Source organism: Ursus arctos, unplaced genomic scaffold, assembly GCF_023065955.2.
Source record: "Ursus arctos isolate Adak ecotype North America unplaced genomic scaffold, UrsArc2.0 scaffold_17, whole genome shotgun sequence".
Lineage (NCBI taxonomy): Eukaryota > Metazoa > Chordata > Mammalia > Carnivora > Ursidae > Ursus > Ursus arctos.
In genome coordinates, this window is record NW_026622841.1 from 48,616,982 (window position 1) to 48,635,117 (window position 18,136).

The 18,136-nt window shown below is 43.6% G+C and overlaps 1 protein-coding gene across 3 annotated transcripts in view; it reads left to right on the top strand.

Moving 5' to 3' along the window:
* ADCYAP1 (adenylate cyclase activating polypeptide 1) overlaps positions 1 to 17,652 on the top strand; it is a 59,140-nt gene extending 41,488 nt beyond the window's left edge. Inside the window, exons 3-7 of one of the 3 annotated variants that reach the window (XM_026496055.4) lie at positions 10,304 to 10,508; positions 10,842 to 10,952; positions 13,147 to 13,278; positions 13,742 to 13,840; positions 14,986 to 17,652. In XM_026496055.4, coding sequence (XP_026351840.1) covers positions 10,843 to 10,952; positions 13,147 to 13,278; positions 13,742 to 13,840; positions 14,986 to 15,175 — 531 coding nt within the window. In that variant the 5' untranslated portion in view covers positions 10,304 to 10,508; position 10,842 and the 3' untranslated portion in view covers positions 15,176 to 17,652. The remainder of the gene's footprint in view (positions 1 to 10,303; positions 10,509 to 10,841; positions 10,953 to 13,146; positions 13,279 to 13,741; positions 13,841 to 14,985) is intronic. The other 2 variants (XM_057313222.1, XM_057313223.1) reach the window with 2 other exon arrangements.
* The last annotated feature ends 484 nt before the right edge of the window (positions 17,653 to 18,136 follow it).

Consider the following 18,136-nt stretch of genomic DNA (forward strand, 5'->3'; position numbering starts at 1 on the left):
GGTCAAATTTATGCATAATTGACAAACTACTCTCTGGAAAAGTTGGATCAATTTATACTCCTGCCAGCAGTGCTTGAGAGCACATAATTCCTGGGACATTTGATAATACAGCATAGTAGAATATAAAAAAATCATTCCAATTTGGTAAATTAAAAATGACTTTTAAATTTGTATTTGTAGGACCATTTGTGCTACGTAGGATAGGTTGAAGGAATAAACATAAAGTACATAAATGTAAGGAAATAAACACTATCATGTAATTTTCAATGGAAAGTATAGGATACTGGGATAACTATCCATTTGCAAAAAGAAAAATTTTGTGCAAATTTGTTGGCCATTCATATTTCTAACTTTGCAAAATTGCCTTTTTTTTTTTTTTTGAGGGGTAGCCCATTATATACTTTCAAGTTGGGAGGGGGTTAGGGATAGCTTAAGTCTCTAAGGAATTTGAAGGCAGGTTTCCACAACCTATTGTTGAAAAAATGTCACTTATTACCGTCTAAGAAAACCTTAGTCATGAGACCCTTCAGATGTATATCGGTGGGCCATATGCTTGGGGGGTTTGAAGATAAAGGAAGTTTCCAAAGGAATTTTTATATGTTAAAGTAGCCTTACAGGATCCTGGGGGATGGGTGTCAGGATAGGATTGTCTTTTGCCCTTAGCAAAGTATTAATATCGAGGCAACTGAGTCCCTAGAGGAATGTCGCTCTGCTGTGGGCTGAGTGGTAGTAATGGGCTGTAGATAGCACATGGGCTGTCAGTGGGCTGTAGGTAGTAAGGAAAAAAAATTTTTTATTACGATATGTTAGTCATCATACAGTACATCATTAGTTTTTGATGTAGTGTTTCATGATTCATTGTTTGTGTATAACACCCAGTGCTCCATGCAATACGTGCCCTCCTTAATACTGTTCACCTGGCCAGCCTATCCCCCCACCCCAAACCCTCAGTTTGTTTCCTGGAGTCCATAGTCTCTCGTGGTTCATTTCCTCCTCTGTTTACCCCCCCCTTAATTTTTCCCTTCCTTCTCCTAACGATCTCCCTACTATTCCTTATGTTCCACAAATGAGTGAAACCATATGATAATTGTCTTTCTCTGCTTGACTTATTTCACTTAGCATAATCTCCTCCAGTCCCATCCATGTTGATGCAAATGTTGGGTTATCATTCTTTCTGATGGCTGAGTAGTATTCCATTGTCTAATAGACCACATCTTCTTTATCCACTTGTCTGTTGAAGGGCATCTCGGCTCCTTCCACAGTTTGGCTATTGTGGACATTGCTGCAATGAACATTGGGGTGCATATGGCCCTTCTTTTCACTACATCTGTATTTTTGGGGTAAATACCCAGTAGTGCTATTACTGGGTCATAGGGTAGCTCTATTTTTAACTTTTTGAGGAACCTCCACACTGTTTTCCAAAGTGGCTGTACCAAATTGCATTCCCACCAACAGTGTAAGAGGGTTCTCCTTTCTCCACATCCTCTCCAACACTTGTTTCTTGCCTTGTCAATTGCAAAATTGTCTCTTTATATCCTTTACCAACTTTGCATGTAGGTGTGATTGTCTTTTCTTTATGGATTTGTAAGTTCTTTATATAGATATATTTTTTTATGTTCCAATAAAACTTTATTATGGATAGTGAAATATATTTTCATATAATTTTCACATGTCACAAAAATATTCTTCCATTGATTTTTTTCCCCTCAATCATTTAAAAATATAAAAACTATTCTTAGTGTACAGGCCATACAAAAACAGGCAGTAGGTTTGATTTGGCACAGGGACTCTAGTTTGCTGATCCATGAATTATTAGAGGGGATAAAGAAACCAGAAATAATAATCATGTATAAAAATAAATGTACATATTTCCTTTCCTTCTCTTAATTTCTTTTCAAAAGATATGTGACTAAAGTAAAAATTATGACATTGTTTTGGTGGTTTAAAATGTGCCCACAAATTCTTTGATACTCCTATCTTCAAAAGACATATGCTGTACTTAATGACTCACTTTTTTTTCATATGAGATATATATATGTATATATCTCATATGAGATATATATATGTATATACACATACATATATTTGATGTAAGTGTAACTTTATTGTCTTTTTTACAGTGTTATATTAGTTTCAGGGGTATAAACTCAACACCCCAAAACCAAATAATCCAATTAAAAAATGGGCAGAAGACATGAACAGACATTTCTCCAAAGAAGACATCCAGATGGCCAACAGACACATGAAAAGATGCTCATCATCACTTACCATCAGGGAAATGCAAATCCAAACCACAGTGAGATATCACCCAATATCTGTGAGAATGGCTAAAATCAACAACCAAAGGAAAAACAGGTGTTGGCAAGGATGCAGAGAAAAAGGAACAGTCCTTGTGCACTGTCAGTAGGAATGCAAATTGGAGCAGCCGCTGTGGAAACAATATGGAGGTTCCTTAAAAAGTTAAAAATAGAACTACCCCCATGATCCAGCAATTGCACTACCGGGTATTTACCCAAAGAATACAAAAACACGAATTCAAAGGGATACATGCACCCCTATGTTTATAGCAGCATTATTTACAATAGCCAAGCTATAGAAGCAGCCCAAGTGTCCATCAACAGCTGAATGCATAAAGAAGTGGTATATATATACAACGGAATGTTATTCAGCCATAAAAAAGAATTAAATCCTGTCATTTGCAATGATGGCGATGGAGCTAGAGAGTATCGTGCTAAGCGAAATAAATCAGAGAAAAACAAATACCATATGACTTCACTCATGTGTGAAATTTAAGAAACAAAACAAAGGGAAAGAAAGAGAGGGAGGCAAACCAAGAAACAGACTCTTTAACTACAGAGAACAAACTGATGGTTACCAGAAGGGGGGGGGTGAGGGATGGATTAAATAGGGATTAAGGAGTACACTTGTCAGGATGAGCACTGGGTGATGTAAGTTCTTTATATTTTTGAAAAATTGAATTCCTTAGTTTTCATAAACTATGGCAATATTTTCCCCATGTTTCATGTGACATTTAATTTTATTGGTAATTTTTCTTTTAATACAGAGAAATTTAAACAATATTTTAGTCAATTTCTCAATCTCTTCCTTTTTGGTTTCTTTCAAATTATCAGTCTTTCCTTTCCAGTCCTAAAATTATTTATATATTTTTCTAGTATTTTTGTGATTTATATTTAAAAATTTAGTCCATATCAATATGTTTGATGTTGTTGTAGGATAAGAAAAAGAATCTAATTTTTCTTTCTTGTGCAAGTGGATAGTTGTCTTAGTATTCTTTCTACTGGGAATTACATAATAGTCTTTATTTCTTTATATTTATATACTTGATATTCATTCCTTTGACCTAGTATTTCACCAGCACCACACTGTTTTAATTGCTGCAACTTTATCACATTTTTAATACCTGTGGCACAACCTTATTCATTACTTATTGCTTTAAAATGTAAAAAGATGATACAAATAACCTCTTCATTTATTTGAAAATTTCAAGAAAATTCAAGAAAAATTGTTCAAACTACCGCCTTAAAACTCATATTTTGTTGAATAATCATATGCTTTTATGAAAGCTGATGCTTCTTTTCCCTTTAATAATAACAGTAATTATACAGTAATAACAGGGAGGCCAAATGGTAGTAGAAAGCACAGTAACGTTGGAAACAGCTAGCCCTGGGCTGGAAAGCTGACTTTGTCCATTGTTAGCTGTGTGCCTTGGCAAGTTAATTCACTTTTAAGGGTCTTAGTTTACCCATAATAGTACCTTATCTACTTCCCAGGGTAATAAAAGGATTAAATGGGACATTGTTTGCTAACACAGAGCTTATCACTGCTATCAGAGGAGGATCTATTGTTTGCAAAACATTTTTATATATATCATCTCTTGTGACTCACGAAACACTTGACTCACTGGCAATCATAAAGTTTCTGTGGTATTGAATTACATGATGATTTAATAAGATATGATGATGATGTTACAGTTAGTAAATGGTGATCTTATAAGTAATATATATTTTTTTAACTTAAACACATCACTGAAACTTTTGCTACATTCTTAGGTATGAAATCATTTTTAAATAATGATTTAGGATGGCAATATTTTTTACCTTTTCAACAATTTGGTATGTATAAATAAGGATACATGCATTATTAACGCACATATTTTTAGAAGCATATCTATTTTGTAAAGCAAAGTTGGTAGTCTAACTTCACCAGTTGGTATTGTGTTAAAAGCATTTGATTCCTATTATATGAGACATAATTTTTAATTTGAAAATTAATAAGAAATCCATTTTCTTCTTAGTTGAGTCAAGTCACAGATTAAAGGTCATATTAAATGAGTAGTTTGTATTATAACAACTCTAGAGAAAATAAATGTGTAAACCAGCATAATATACTAAGGTCATTAAGACTGTCTGGAGTCATTGAGAATTGAATTTGAATCGCTGCATTACAGAGATTCAAGTTGTGTGATTTTGGGTATGTTACTTAACCACTTGACCCTCAGCTTCTCATCTGTAAAGTGGAATAATAGTGTCCAGAAAAAAGATTGTTTGAAGGTAAAGGAAATGACTCTAGTCAAGTATTTAGCACAGTATGTGTTCGCTAGATAGTTATTACTGCTGTTATTAACTGATGAGTTGCAAAATCATGCAGCCCATTGGAAGGAAGAATTTAAAAGTACATAAAGCAATAATAATTGAAGCTTTAAAATAGTAAACTCATGGCAAATATAATCATATTCTAAGCAGATGAAAGCTTAAAACAAAATCATGCCTGTGTATATTTGCGTGGAAAGAAAGATTAGTTACTTTGCAGAGTTATGATCATTACCACAAAGTGCTAATAATAAGGATAATGAAAAGCAAATCTCCAAAATTATTACAAAGAAATCTATATTTGCATATAGATAAGGCTGAGTCTAAACCAAGAGGACAGAGGTTTGATGCTATGAACTCATAGAAGATTATCCTGTTTTGATTTACACATAAAAACCTTGTTTTATTTTGCACACAGATCTTCCTTCCAACATTTTCAGAAGGTGTCACAAAAACTCATTTAAGATATTAGGTTTCCTGGATCCTCTCCAAACTTTTCTTCCTGCAATTAAGCCTTATATGATCAGAGGATTTAGACTGAAGTAGAGAGAAGATTTTCTTGTTTTTGTGTTTTAAGAGGACATGTTCTGGAAGTCTCAGGAGAATATGGCAAATGCTGCACAGTGAAGTCTGGGGTATATATTTTTGGTACCCAGTAAACAAACTTTCAGACAATAAGGTCTTAGAAGAGCCATATATGTGAGATAGTTGAAATCATCCAAACCTGAAGCAAAGATTAGATCCCAGTTTTTGCTTCTTGAGTGTCTGCTTTGTCTTAAAACAATTGACAAAATTTCTTGGCCCTGTGAACATGCAATTCTGTTCTTGAATTAGAGAGAGATGCTTTTGCTCATGTGGCTTGGAAAGGCTTCCTGGTTGTTTTCACAGTGTGTGAAGCACTAAATTTTGAAGGTCAGAGAAGTCGTGACACATTATTGGTAAGCTCATCAGCTTCTTACTTCATAGTGTGTTCAGAGGGGCATGATGCAGGCAGTCCAGTAAGTGATGGTCATGATGTTCTGCTGCAGAACATTTGGGTTTCCCTACAGGTGTAATCGGTATGAAGTGAGTCATTAGTCATAACATTTTCTGGAAGAGTCAGAAGAGAAAATTTAGAGTGAAATTGAATACAGTTTGTAATTTACTTTTGTCACTGATATGAGGGAATGATGTTTTGCATCAAGCTTGTTCACAGAAAAAGCTTACTATAGGCTGGTTCTTATGCTAAGTAGTGTCTAGAAATGAGTAGAATGAGAATATAAGACTTTTCCAATCTGATTTACTATTATTTATACTAGGAATTTATGAAGATGCTGTGTGCAAACATGTCCTTTCATATGGTTAAAAAAAATCAGTGAGGGTAGGAGATGGGGATGGTAGAGGTACAGGGCAATGGGGGAGGGCAACACAGCCATAAAAGGAAAAGTGAACACATGGAAATTACATGTAGGATGTGTAGCTATGCCGGAAGGAAAGTGGTAGAAATATCCTTACCCAAGGGAACTGAGTCTTGCCTGTGCCAGGTATTTGCTTCAGCAAAGACAGATATTTCTAGTGACCAGAAAAAACAATTTGGGCAACTCTTAGTTTGACTTGTAGCTAGGATTCACCATTTCAGACCAAAAGTTATGTTTTCATATCTTAAGGACAAACAGGACAAAAGCAGTTAATACATTAGGGGATTGAAATTCAGGGCCTTTGATCCTTTTCAACAAATATTTTCAAATAGCCTGTGCTGGGTAGCTGGAGGCATAGCCCCAGAGTGATGCCTTCTGTCCCTCCTGTTCTCAGAGAACGTAGGAGAAACCTCTACCACTGGGAAGATTCCCGTTGTTGCACTAGCTTTTCTAACTAGATGTGATTTCAATCTAGTCTAGTCTGTGCCAATCTTTGCTTCCACAGCCTGGAAAGAAACTTTGCTGCCTGGGAACTCTACTACCTCTGGTGAACGTTGTGGGGGCAGGGCGGGATTGTCTGAAAGGGTACTAGAAATTCCTTTGTGTTACCTGTTAATTGGAAGTTCTAACTTTTGGGTCCTTTCTTTATCCCCTTCCTCTTCTCCCCTGTCATTTTCAGTTATATACAGGATATCTGAAAGTTTCTCTCTTGCTCTTAACCTCAGTCGCCTTACAATGTAAAAATTTGTTTGGGAGAGAAACAGGGTGAAAGCAGGATAAAATTGGAAGGCTTTCCCCTTTGTCGCGCCCTGCCTTGCCCCGGCTCTCCTCTCACTCTCCCTCCTCTTTCCCCTTCTCGAAGAAAGGGTGCTTTAGTTGAGGGTCCTTCCGATACTCCGAGCAGGCCCCAGGCCTCGCTTTACACCAGATCGATGCCTGCATTTGCCACGAACTAGTCAGTACCAGGCGCGGGTTCGTTCCTGAGTGGCCTCGGCCGGGACACCTCATCAGTGCTTGTCGGGGTGGCTCCAGGCCTTTCCAGCTCCGCATTTCTACCTGATGCACCCCTCTTCTTCGCCGCTCCCCAGACACAGAGGCCCCTCTCCACCCCGAAATCAGCTTTAACACTCTGAGTTAGAATGTTCCTCGACGTTAACAGCAAATACTCTCAGGGAGGACTTGCGGGTAGTTTTTGGTCTTTGAGACATCGGATGCCAAGTATTTGCCTCCAATCCAATAGAAAGGAGGAGGAGCCTGTGCTCTCGCTCGAGGATTTGGCGAGGTGGGGATGCAACCACACACTCCCAGTTTTGGAGCCCCGTCCTCAGCTTCCAGTTCCTCCCCTTCCGTAGCATTCCCGGTATCCCCGGGGCTCAAGGACCCAGAGCCAGAACTTTTGAGAATAGGAAAGCTTCCTTTCTCAAAGGACGCCAAATTCGCCTAATCAGAGACAGTCAGTAGCTCGAAAGATCTGTGGGATCGTCCTATCCGGGGTTCGATTCCACCAGGCAGCTGCGGGTCAGGGCTGGGCGGGTCTTTAGATTGTGCCGAGCAACGGTTGGGTCTTGCAAGCTTGATTTTCTGAAGGTCAGTAACTAAGAATCTCAAAAGGATTTCTTTGCTTCGTCTTTCACTTTCGTGAATGGCTTCAGGCCTCAAGGCCGTCAATTTTGGAGAGCTGGGCCCCGAGTCCACGCTGAGTTAGGTCTTGAGTGCCTAAGCTGAGCAGAGTGGTAGTGGCACAGCCCTTGTAACCAGGGCACAGTTAAGAGTCTTGCGGGTCATGGAGCCAGTAGTTCCGTCACCCGCCCCCGAAGTTAATGGTGTTTGTGGTTTTCCCTCTGATAGGCCATGAAGTCAACATTCTCCCCACATGGTGGCTCCCTTTACTAAAGTTGAATAGTGACTTTGTACAGGGAGTCTTGGAAATTTTCAAATATTTCTACAGATTGAACTCATTTCAGAATTCGCGTGGGAGGGAAGAGTAAGGATTTTAATCGGGTTCACCTTTGACGCGAAGCAAGGCGGAAGACAGGAAAGTCACAGTGGGTAATAGCTTTGGGCGCTTTAGTAAGAAAGACGTCTCTGCTTGATTATCCGGTTGGTCGTGTTCACCGCGGGCTCTTTGTGTGCGAATTTACTCCGGAGGCAGAGATGAACACGAAACACATGCATGTAAACAATCCAACATAAATAGGCGAACATATGCACTGGAGACAAAGAGATACATCCCCACATAGATGTGGTTCATAGCGCTATTGCAGGCAGGCAATCTGGAGCACCCCCAGGAATAAACCAAGAAGAAACGAGTAGCTTCTGGTCATTCATGGCTAGGAATGAGCAAAACTTTGTCTTCTTGAAGGAAATATTAAATCTTAATAAGAAAGTAGCAAAGGCATTCCGAATGAGAAACATTACAATTTTGTCATAGAAAAAAGGATGCAGAACTAATATAGCTTATTTAAATGTTAGCTCCAAATTATAATAGGAAATATTCCCACTAAATTGCCATTTCCTCTAAGTTTTGTTTAAGATCCAAATAATTAAAATGCACACTAATGGTTATTGATGATTCTATTTCCTTTGAGCAATAAAAAGAAATAGACTTGATTTTCTCTTACTGGAGTAGAAATTTAGGAATCTTCTTAAATTGCCCAGGGGCTTGAAAGCCTCCGGGTGGCTGTAGTCTTCTCTTATTGCTTTCCTCTTCCCACGTCATTTTCAGCTAAAAAAAAAATTTTTAACGGTTCCCAATGGAGGGATTCCCGTTAGAAACCCTCAGCAAGTGGACTTGTACTGGGAATCCTCATGCTTTCCCAGTCTGTCTGTATTTCCCCAAACAGAACTCAAGTTGTAAATAAAGGGGGAAAATATATTTCTCACTCCTAAATTCTTAAAATTTCAATTTTTGTGGAAAATACAATTTAACAATTTCAATCTTTGAGATCAGTAAGAGCCACAGAAAGTGTGAAGGTGTTCAAATAGGCCATCTAGAGATCTAAAAACCAGGACTAACAGGAAACAGAATGCTCTTTACTCAAAAGTAGGAAGGGTCTGACTGTTCTCAGCATTAAGGGCATTCATGGACACTGCAAAGGGGGAATGTATCAGAACAGTGGGGAGACTTGGACAATGAATTTCCACATTAATAGTATCAGTGCCAAATCTTCAGATTTAGAGACTCTGGTGAAAAATTAAACCAATGGCAATTTTCAATGTTGGTCGCATTTGCGACCAGAGTTCAGCACTCAGAGCTTGGACAGCTCCACAGGCCACAAACCGGACGCAGCTTTAACTCTAATCAATCTACTCATAGCCAGACTGTCAACGACAGGCAGACTCATTAGCAATTTACTGAAAATCCTCCAAGACTTCCCTTTAAAAACAAAACGACTTCCACATTTAATTGTCTATCTAAAAGAACATACGCAAGAAATTAGGAGATCTAAATTAAATTTATTAATAGGGGAGCTTGATGGTGCTTAATTCCAGAGACCAGAGCTCTGATTGCTGGGGCTTGATGAAAAGTAAAGAGAAATCATAGGGACATAATTAAAAACATGACTTTTACCATCCTTGAAATTCTATGAATTCTTTACCCATCCTTGAGAAATGGGTAAAACTGAAAACCATCAAAATAATTGCACTTCTTAAAAATTGGACTGTATGAGTGAAAGGTGTTTATGAGAAGTCGATGACTCCGGATCTTATCATCCAAGAGGACAGCACAGAATAGTTAATATGTTCCTTGAGGGACTAGGATGCTGACGTCTTTTTCTGATACCCGATCATTACGTGACTGAAAAAAAAAAAAGGAAGTCATTCCATGAATAAAAATCGGAGCGCAACAGTGCAACAAAATATTCTGTACTTAAAGGCCATAGGCAGACAGATGTTGACAAGGAAGGCTCTTCTAAAACCACGTTCAGATAGATTTCTGCTAACTGCACATATAAATAGGAGCAGAGGGCCGGTCACCTCTGTAACCACCGGCAGCAGCATCAGCAGAAGCCGCAGCTTCAGACGCAGCCAGAGGGACCTGAGAGCAGAGAAGACACTGCCGACTTGCACAACTGCCTGACCGGGCAGTTCCAACAGACGCCGGCCGAGCTGCGGCCCTCCCTCTTCCTTCCTCTACTTCTTTGACTTTCCCTCTTTTCCTTAATCACTTACTTCTTTCTCCTGGTGGACTTAGGCCACTTTGTCTCCTACCCCCACTTTAGCTCCTCGCCTCCTCTTTCTTCCTTCTCCATCTCTCTCCTCGCCCCCTTCTCTCGGTGTCACGCTTCCTCCTAGTTCTGTGCGTCTGCAAACTTTTGAACAGAATACTGGCCTCAGCAAACAAGTCCTCCAGCTCCTCCTGCTGATCCTGCTCATTCCTGCGGCTTCTCAGACACTAACGCCAGACGGTGATGCCTCTTGGGTTGTGACTCCAGCGCAGAAACTTGGAGGAGCCCTTTGCCCGCCGTCCTACTTGGCAACAAACCCTCTTCTAGCAGCGGTAAGAGTTGAATGATAAGGGGAAAAATATCTTACCAAATCAAACGACTCATTTGACTGCTGATTCTTTCACCAGCATCAGGGTACGAGTTAGCTTTCCTTTGCACCAGGTTTGGCGAGTTATCGGGCACTAGGTATATACATATATATTTTTTTCTAACTATAGCGAGAGGGAAGTGGTAGGGCGCGCACGGGCTGTTATTAAGCGGTATTCAACACTGGGAGCCGGAGCTTTGCTCTGTCCCTCCCCCAGCTCGGGGAGTTTCTTGGGGTTGGCGGGTGAAAGGCCCGGGGCGTTCTGACAACTGTGTGCCCTCTTTTCCCTTCTGCGCAGAATGACCATGTGTAGTGGAGCGAGGCTGGCCCTCCTGGTCTACGGGATAATAATGCACAGCAGCGTCTACTGCTCACCTGCCGCCGCAGGACTCCGGTTTCCTGGAATCAGGTAGGTGCTGGCCGCCCGGGCTGAGCTGAGGATTGGCTTCCCCTAACATTTCCTCGTGGTCGTCCTCCTGCAGTTCCGCGGTCCCGGCTATGACCATCTCCCCACCGGCTGCCAGGACGCCGCTGTCAGCCTGGGTCGAGTCTCGGGTCCCTGGCCCTGGCCCCGGCTCAGCGCAAGGTCCGGGCAGGCTCCACTGCGTCTCAGCGCCCCTCCCCCAGCCCGCTGCAGCCTAGGGGCCGGGGTAGAGCAAGGGCGCATCAGCGGGCTAGAGAAACCTCCCCTCCCCCAGCCCCGCCCGCGGTAGGGGGCAGGGCCGGGCCCGGAGCTTGACTTCTTTTCCCCATTCTTAGCTTGAGTTAGGAGAACTTCTTCTCTGGTGCCCGCACCCAGGTTGGAGGGTTGAGCGTGAAGCTCCCGTGGACTTTGCTTTGTTATAGCTTGTTCTGGACTATCGGGGCGGGGTCTCCCTCTCTCTCCTTTGATCTCCCTTTCACTTCAATTCGAATTCTTTCCCCTGGAAGAGCTTTCTTTCAAGTGATACGTTTTCCAACTGCAATTTGAGTCTCAGACTGTCTTGGGGAGGTGGAGTGTTGGCCGGGTATGGTTGAGGAGAAGCGATTTGAGAGAAGGAAAAACAAGAATGAGTCTGAAAGGAAGGGGGAGAAACGTATGAAACGGATGTAAGGAAGGAGGAAGAGAAAGCAGGCAGGCAGGCAGGACCAGGACAACCCTGCCCGCCCGAGGCTGGAGTAACCCTGGCTTTTTTCTTAACCCCTGATTTCTAATCGGTTGGCACTGCCAGGTTCCTTACGCAGTCCCAAAGTCCCGGGGCGGTCCGCCAGAGAGTGGAAGCTCCCTTTGCAGCGCAGCTTCCGCGCTCCGCGGTCCTCCCGGCTCCCTGCAGCTAGGAGTGCGCCTTCTGCCGGCAAAGCTGCTTCTCGGAGCCGCGCCCAAGAAAGGTCGCCTTTAGGGACCGCTGACTATTGATCTGGGCGGAGAGATGGGTTCTGACTTCAGTATTAGGATTCCAGCATCTGGGCACGGGGCAGGGATGGAAGTGGCCAGAAAGACCCGGGGACTCTGGGAGGCTGGGCTGTAGAGGAGGCGCGTCGCCGAAGAAGGGCTGGGTGTGGGGCGGACGGAGGGATGTGCTTGCCTTGTCCTTACCTCTCCACGGATGGAGGAAAGGCGAGCAGAATAACGAAGTACGACTCTAAACCCTACTGGAGAGCGCTACTTGCCCTGGCAGCGTTCCGAGTCTCTTCCGCGGCCCAAAGCGAGAGGCTCTTGCGTTTTAGCCCACCTCTCCCCGTCCTATATCAAGGATAGAGGCGCTAGGAAAGGGGGACTTCGAGACCGCGGCGCTCCTGTAGGCTCTCGGTCCTCTGTTGACCCCTTCCCTTTTCGCCGCCCCAACATCCCTAACAGATTAGCGCGAACTATTTATTTAGCGGATTTAAAAGCCTTATTTCACTCCCAGCAATTTTCAAAGTTCCGAGTGCCTGGCACTTTCCTCGGGCGAGGAGCACCATAGTGCGCGGAAATGCCACAGAATGAGCCAGGGCCAAACAGGCTAAGTTTAGGGGCATCTATTATTCATGTTCCTGTCAGATCCACTCCCGCCCAAAATAGAAGTCGGAGGTTCTCCGTGACCTACATCTGTGCGGGAAGGGCTCCCCTGGGCTCAGAGGCTGGGTGGGGGTGGCTGGCCGAGTTGGCCGCAGTACACCCCACCCATCCACGCTCCCTCCGGTTCGCTCTGGGCCTCCCCTATCGGGTCTTCGCGTTGGCCAGCGTCTTGTCTCTGGGAACCTTTCTCGTCCCAGTCCGTGGCTGCTTATTTGGGGTGGCTCAGGTGCCAGGCCCGTGGGGGGGGGGGGTGTAGATCCTTTTCGGTGGCCAGGTGTACGGGGTCGACAAGGACGTCTCGGCTTCCCAGGGCCCTGCAGGGCGACCCTTTATCCTCGAGAGGAAGGATCGGAGAGCAGCTTGGCGGGATGGGGAATTTCTCTTGGGTGTACTTTCTTTCGCCGTACCTCTATCCCCCTCCCCCGTCCCGGAAGAAGTGGCAATTCTCCGTGGAGGGACCTTTAGAAAGAAGGAAAATCAGTGCGGGCCCCTTTCTCTGGGTCCTTGCAGAGCCGGGGAGGGACTTGTACTGACCACTCCTTCTGCCCCCCGGCTACTCTGGCAGGCCGGAGGACGAGGCGTACGACGAGGACGGAAACCCGCTGCAGGACTTCTATGACTCTGACCCTCCCGGCGTGGGGAGCCCCGCCTCCGCGCTGCGCGACGCCTACGCGCTCTACTACCCCGCAGAGAAGAGGTACCACCCGCGCGGCCTCCGCTACGGCCCGGGACTGAGGTGGCGGGAGGGGCAGGGTGGTGGCCCACCGAATATGTTGTTTTTCATAAAAGCCCTCAAGCCGCTCTTCTTTCTGGCTGGTACCCGTGAGAGCGACAGAAAGTAGCGGGCCGGTCTGTGTGGCCACAAGGGTCGCGTGGGACCAAAAGGTCTGTGGCCCAAGGAGTGGCCGGGAGTGCGCGCCCCAGCCAGACTCCATGCCTGCCATCCCTGGAGGGCAGCAGGAACTCCGGTTCCCGGCAGTCAGTCGCGGGAACATCCCAAAAGAGCAATTTGCGAGTTCTGTGCCTGGGGGGCGGGGGGGGGGGGTGTTCCCGTCAGCCTCCCGGAGCGCGGAGGCGCACGCGTGCTCAGCTGGGGGCCTGGGGCGGCCTCTTGGGGACAGAGTCAGTGACCCTGGGCGCTCACTTTGCCTCCCCGTTAGAGATGTCGCCCAAGGGATCCTTAACAAGGCCTACCGCAAAGTACTGGACCAGCTGTCCGCCAGGAAATACCTGCAGACACTCGTGGCCAAGGGCCTGGGGTAAGAGTTTGCGAAAGAGTTAAGTGGCTCAGGACGGCGCGCGCGCTCCGGGGTGGGTGTCCGTGCGAGCGCGCGCGGGGTGGGCGGTGCCACTTCTGCGTCCGTGCGTGCGCGTGGGCTCGAGGGTGCGTCTGCGCCGCAGGGTCTTCGGGGCCAGCCGGCGGTCACAGGCTAAGATTCTGATGTAGCACCTTAAGTTTGGTGAGACAGTTCTGAGCGGCAAGAGGCAAGGAGGGGGCAAAGAAACCGGGGAGTTTGATCCGTTTTGAATTAAAAAAAAAAAAAACTACAATAGACTCCATCCCTCCCCTCTCACCGCCCCCCACCCCGAGTCACTGAAAACCTTCGAGCTTCGCGGGACGATTTGCTATAATTTCCTCTAAGCATGACTGCTTTTTTTTAAACCATTTCTTTTACTGTAAATTCAAATCGAAGCCAACAAATCTTCAAATTTGGGCAGTTAGAGAAACAGTTCTTGCGCGTGCCAGACAAACCCAGAACACAGGGCTTGCGTGGAGCATCTCTCAGCAGAAGGCAACATTTTAATAAAGCCCATGGGGAAACAGATTACATTTTTCGCAATGAATAATTCATGAGATGAAAAATGTTGCCTACAGCCTGTCGACTTATATTATTATCATCACGTTTTTCAACTTAGCGTGTGGAAGGGGAGGAGTGCTCATGTCTGACTAGGAATTGCAGGATCGATGTAAACTCCCAGGCAGCAGCCAACTTGGCACTTGGGGCGTTTTGGTCATTTTCTCCGTACGTGGAGGGGTGGGTGGGAGGGGTCAGAGGAACAGTTAGGACAATTTAGCGCAAAAGCGCGGATGGTCAAATCTCAAAGGGCAGCATTTGGAGACAGGTTAGGCGTGAATCGCGCGTGCACTTGGCCCGGACGTCATCCCGGTTCCCTTCTGTAAGGATTTAGTGCCAGGAAAGCCTCGGTGGGGAGGGCGGAATAAGGGGTTTCCATCACAGACCTCCCTACAGCTGCTTACTGGCAGAGGAAGGCGGCGCGGTGGGCAGTGAGAGCCGTGCCTTCCCTGAAGGCTCCCGCGTGGGGTGGGGCGCACCTGCTCCCCACAGCTATTGAATCTGTGTCTCCCGCCCCGCCACCCTCTTCCCGACCCCTTTCCTTGCAGTGGGAACCTAGGCGGCGGCGCGGAGGACGACTCGGAGCCTCTCTCCAAGCGCCACTCAGACGGAATCTTCACCGACAGCTACAGTCGCTACCGGAAACAAATGGCTGTCAAGAAATACTTGGCGGCCGTCCTAGGGAAAAGGTATAAACAAAGGGTTAAAAACAAAGGACGCCGAATAGCGTATTTGTAGCGATGAGTTACCAGCTACCTTGTGTATACAATCCTGACACAATGAAAAGTCACTTTCCCAACTGACTGAACAGTCATAGCTCATGTGTTCTATCCAAACATGTATTTATGTATGAAGTAAAGCCATTAAATGAATATTTTGATAATAATATTGTTTTTTCTTTTTACAAAGCACTAGAGAATGCACAGATATACTTTGTGGACCAATTATTGATATATATATAACAAATATATATATATTAAGAATATATATAGGTATAATAGACAGCAGTTCATACAGAGTGTGCACAAGGATTGAAAATTCGCCTGAGCTGTTTATGTTTTTATATAAAATAAATAGAAAAATAGACAATCATTGTTTTGAATATTACTCCTATTTTTGTAAAATGGAATTAAAAGGATAGTATTTTTATCCACGACAGGCCTAAAGATATTAATACTGACCATTTCCTACTGTACATAATGATGCCCTGCTCCAGGGAGATTTGGAGGTAATGATTTGGGAGAATTGCTGAAGGGCATTTTTTCCTACTGAGTCTCTGGGGCAGGCTGCTACAGTCCCAGCTGAACTCAACTAGGACTGTCCCCTTTTGTCCCCCTCGCTGGGTGGCAATTCCAATACTTCTGCTTTCTTTGATTCTACTTTTATGTGTACTTGTCTCTCTTCAGACTCTCAGCCCAGAAGGAAATTTTCCTGATAAAAGCAACAGCTCAATCCAAATTGTGCTTCTCCCCAGAATTCACACCACTCCCTGGGGGAAGTGTTGGTAGGTCGTACAGAGAAGGGAGACTTGGTAGAAAAATCTCCCTTTTCTGTACTTCCAGGAAACTCAATATTCCAAGGTTAGGGCAATTGGAACAGAGTGAAGGAAATGTAGGTATATTGGAAGAGGCAGAGCATAAGGCAGTCAGAGGAGGATCCTGGAGAGGGACTGGTTTGGAGCTGCCCCAGGTCTGGGACTCTGAGGGCAAGCCGAGTCCCACCTAGGTCCCCTGCCTGACTGACTTTGGGCGCTGGATATTGGAAATGGATGCAAAGTACAATGTGTTTTTCTCCAGTGCTGTCAATGCTTCTCATCTTGTGAAATGACCAGGATGCTTCCCTTTGAACCTGGCTCTGTAGGAGCCACCCTTTTCTTTTGTGATTTTCTGAAGACTCTTTCCCAACCTCTTGCACTGTTGAAGTACCGTTTACCATTTTTCATTCATTTCTCTTAAACTTGTGAATGCTTCTTACTTTTTTTGTTGTTTGATGCAAGCACTTATTGTAAAGTTTAGGAACCCCTGTGTAGTTACCATTAAGTAATTATGCACTAAATATGAACCTTTTGTTTCTTGTTAATTGAGTTTGTAGGTAAAATGTATTTTTCTACATTATGGCTTATTGCTTAGTAAAATTTATTTCATAAAACCAACCTTTGTCATATTAGAATGTGTAGTGTTCACATGTTGCTCAGTTTTACTAACTGATAAATCATTTAAACCTCATCTTCATATGTATGAGTACTATCTTATATTTGTGGTCAAGAGTGAGGTAAGCAAGCTCCAACAGACCCTGAGAACCTCCCCCTTGTATCCTTTCTTGGCTACAGAAAGCATGTCTGTCTGTTTCCTATCACTTCCTTGAACATGTGAGGAATCTCTATAAACAAAAGAACCTTCACCCAGCAACCAGATCAAGCTACAACAGGCAAACCAGCCAAACTCCCAAAATTCAGGCACAGATTCTTTTGGGGAAAAAAAAAAAAAAGAGAACAAGAAAAGATTAAACATTAGCTTGTAAAGTTTAAAGGACCTTTCCTTTTCCTTTACGGATTTGATTCAGTATGAAGTCATAAATCAAAGAAAACAGAATTGGATTTGCATTCCCAGGCGGGATGGATGCTGCCAGGAGATCACATTGCAAACAGTGAAAGCACAGAGGCATTCGATCTATGCCCTATGCCGGAGTCCTGTGTATGGGATCAATCTTTCTTTAATTCTGCAGTCTCCTCAGGCAATGTGACACGGGATGCAGTTTGCAGCTTTAGTGCCTTTCTTCGCCTTTTAAATCGCCACGAATCACAGATGGCTATTTAGTGGCCCTACAATGCTGCAACACATCGGCTTGCATTTTAGTCTTAATTATTTGTTTCTTGGATAATGGGCAGAGTTTTTTGTATTTGTGTCAGCTGTTAGTGGTGAAATAGGGCTCTAGTTAACCTTTTATTTATGAAGTCTAATTTAGTGTTCCCGTGGCTAGTTGCAAGCATTTACAGTGATCACCCAGTTTAATCTTTTGTATACTTTTTAGAAATGCCAAGAGCCTTACTAACCTGGAGCAGATTTATGATATAGTGATAATTTAGGTAGATGTTAGTCTTGGAGCTCTTATTTTGTGTGCAACTGATTATAAAAACATCTTAACCAAGTATTATTACACACATGATATCTATAACTAGGACTTTGATAACTGTTATATAAAGTGTGTAAAATTTGTATGAATAAATTTTTGTAAACAATGCAACTTCGTCTAATGTTTGGAGAAAAAAGACATTTAGGAAATAACTAAAATCTCTTAAAGGATTATATTTTCTTTAGCAGTCATAAGATCTTTCATGTCTGGAATATATAAGCATCCATGTATTTTCATAAACTGTACTTTAATATCTGCTTGATGTGTTAACTGAATTCAACTAAAAATTTAAAGTAGATACTCAGATGGAGATGCCTAAGAAGATATTAAGTTCATAAATAGGCATGGATGTTGGAACACTTCTAGGATGCACCATTTAGATAAATTTCCATCCCTTAGTGTATATATACATTGCTCAGTATTCAGAAAGTTACTATCCGCTGGTGGGAGATAGATAGAACCTGGTTATTAGTTATGCTTCTAAAATAGCAATCTAAATGTTCTTTTACAAGTAACTCTTCAGACTAAATTGGTCTCGATAAAATTCTGCATAAAAATGACCTAAAT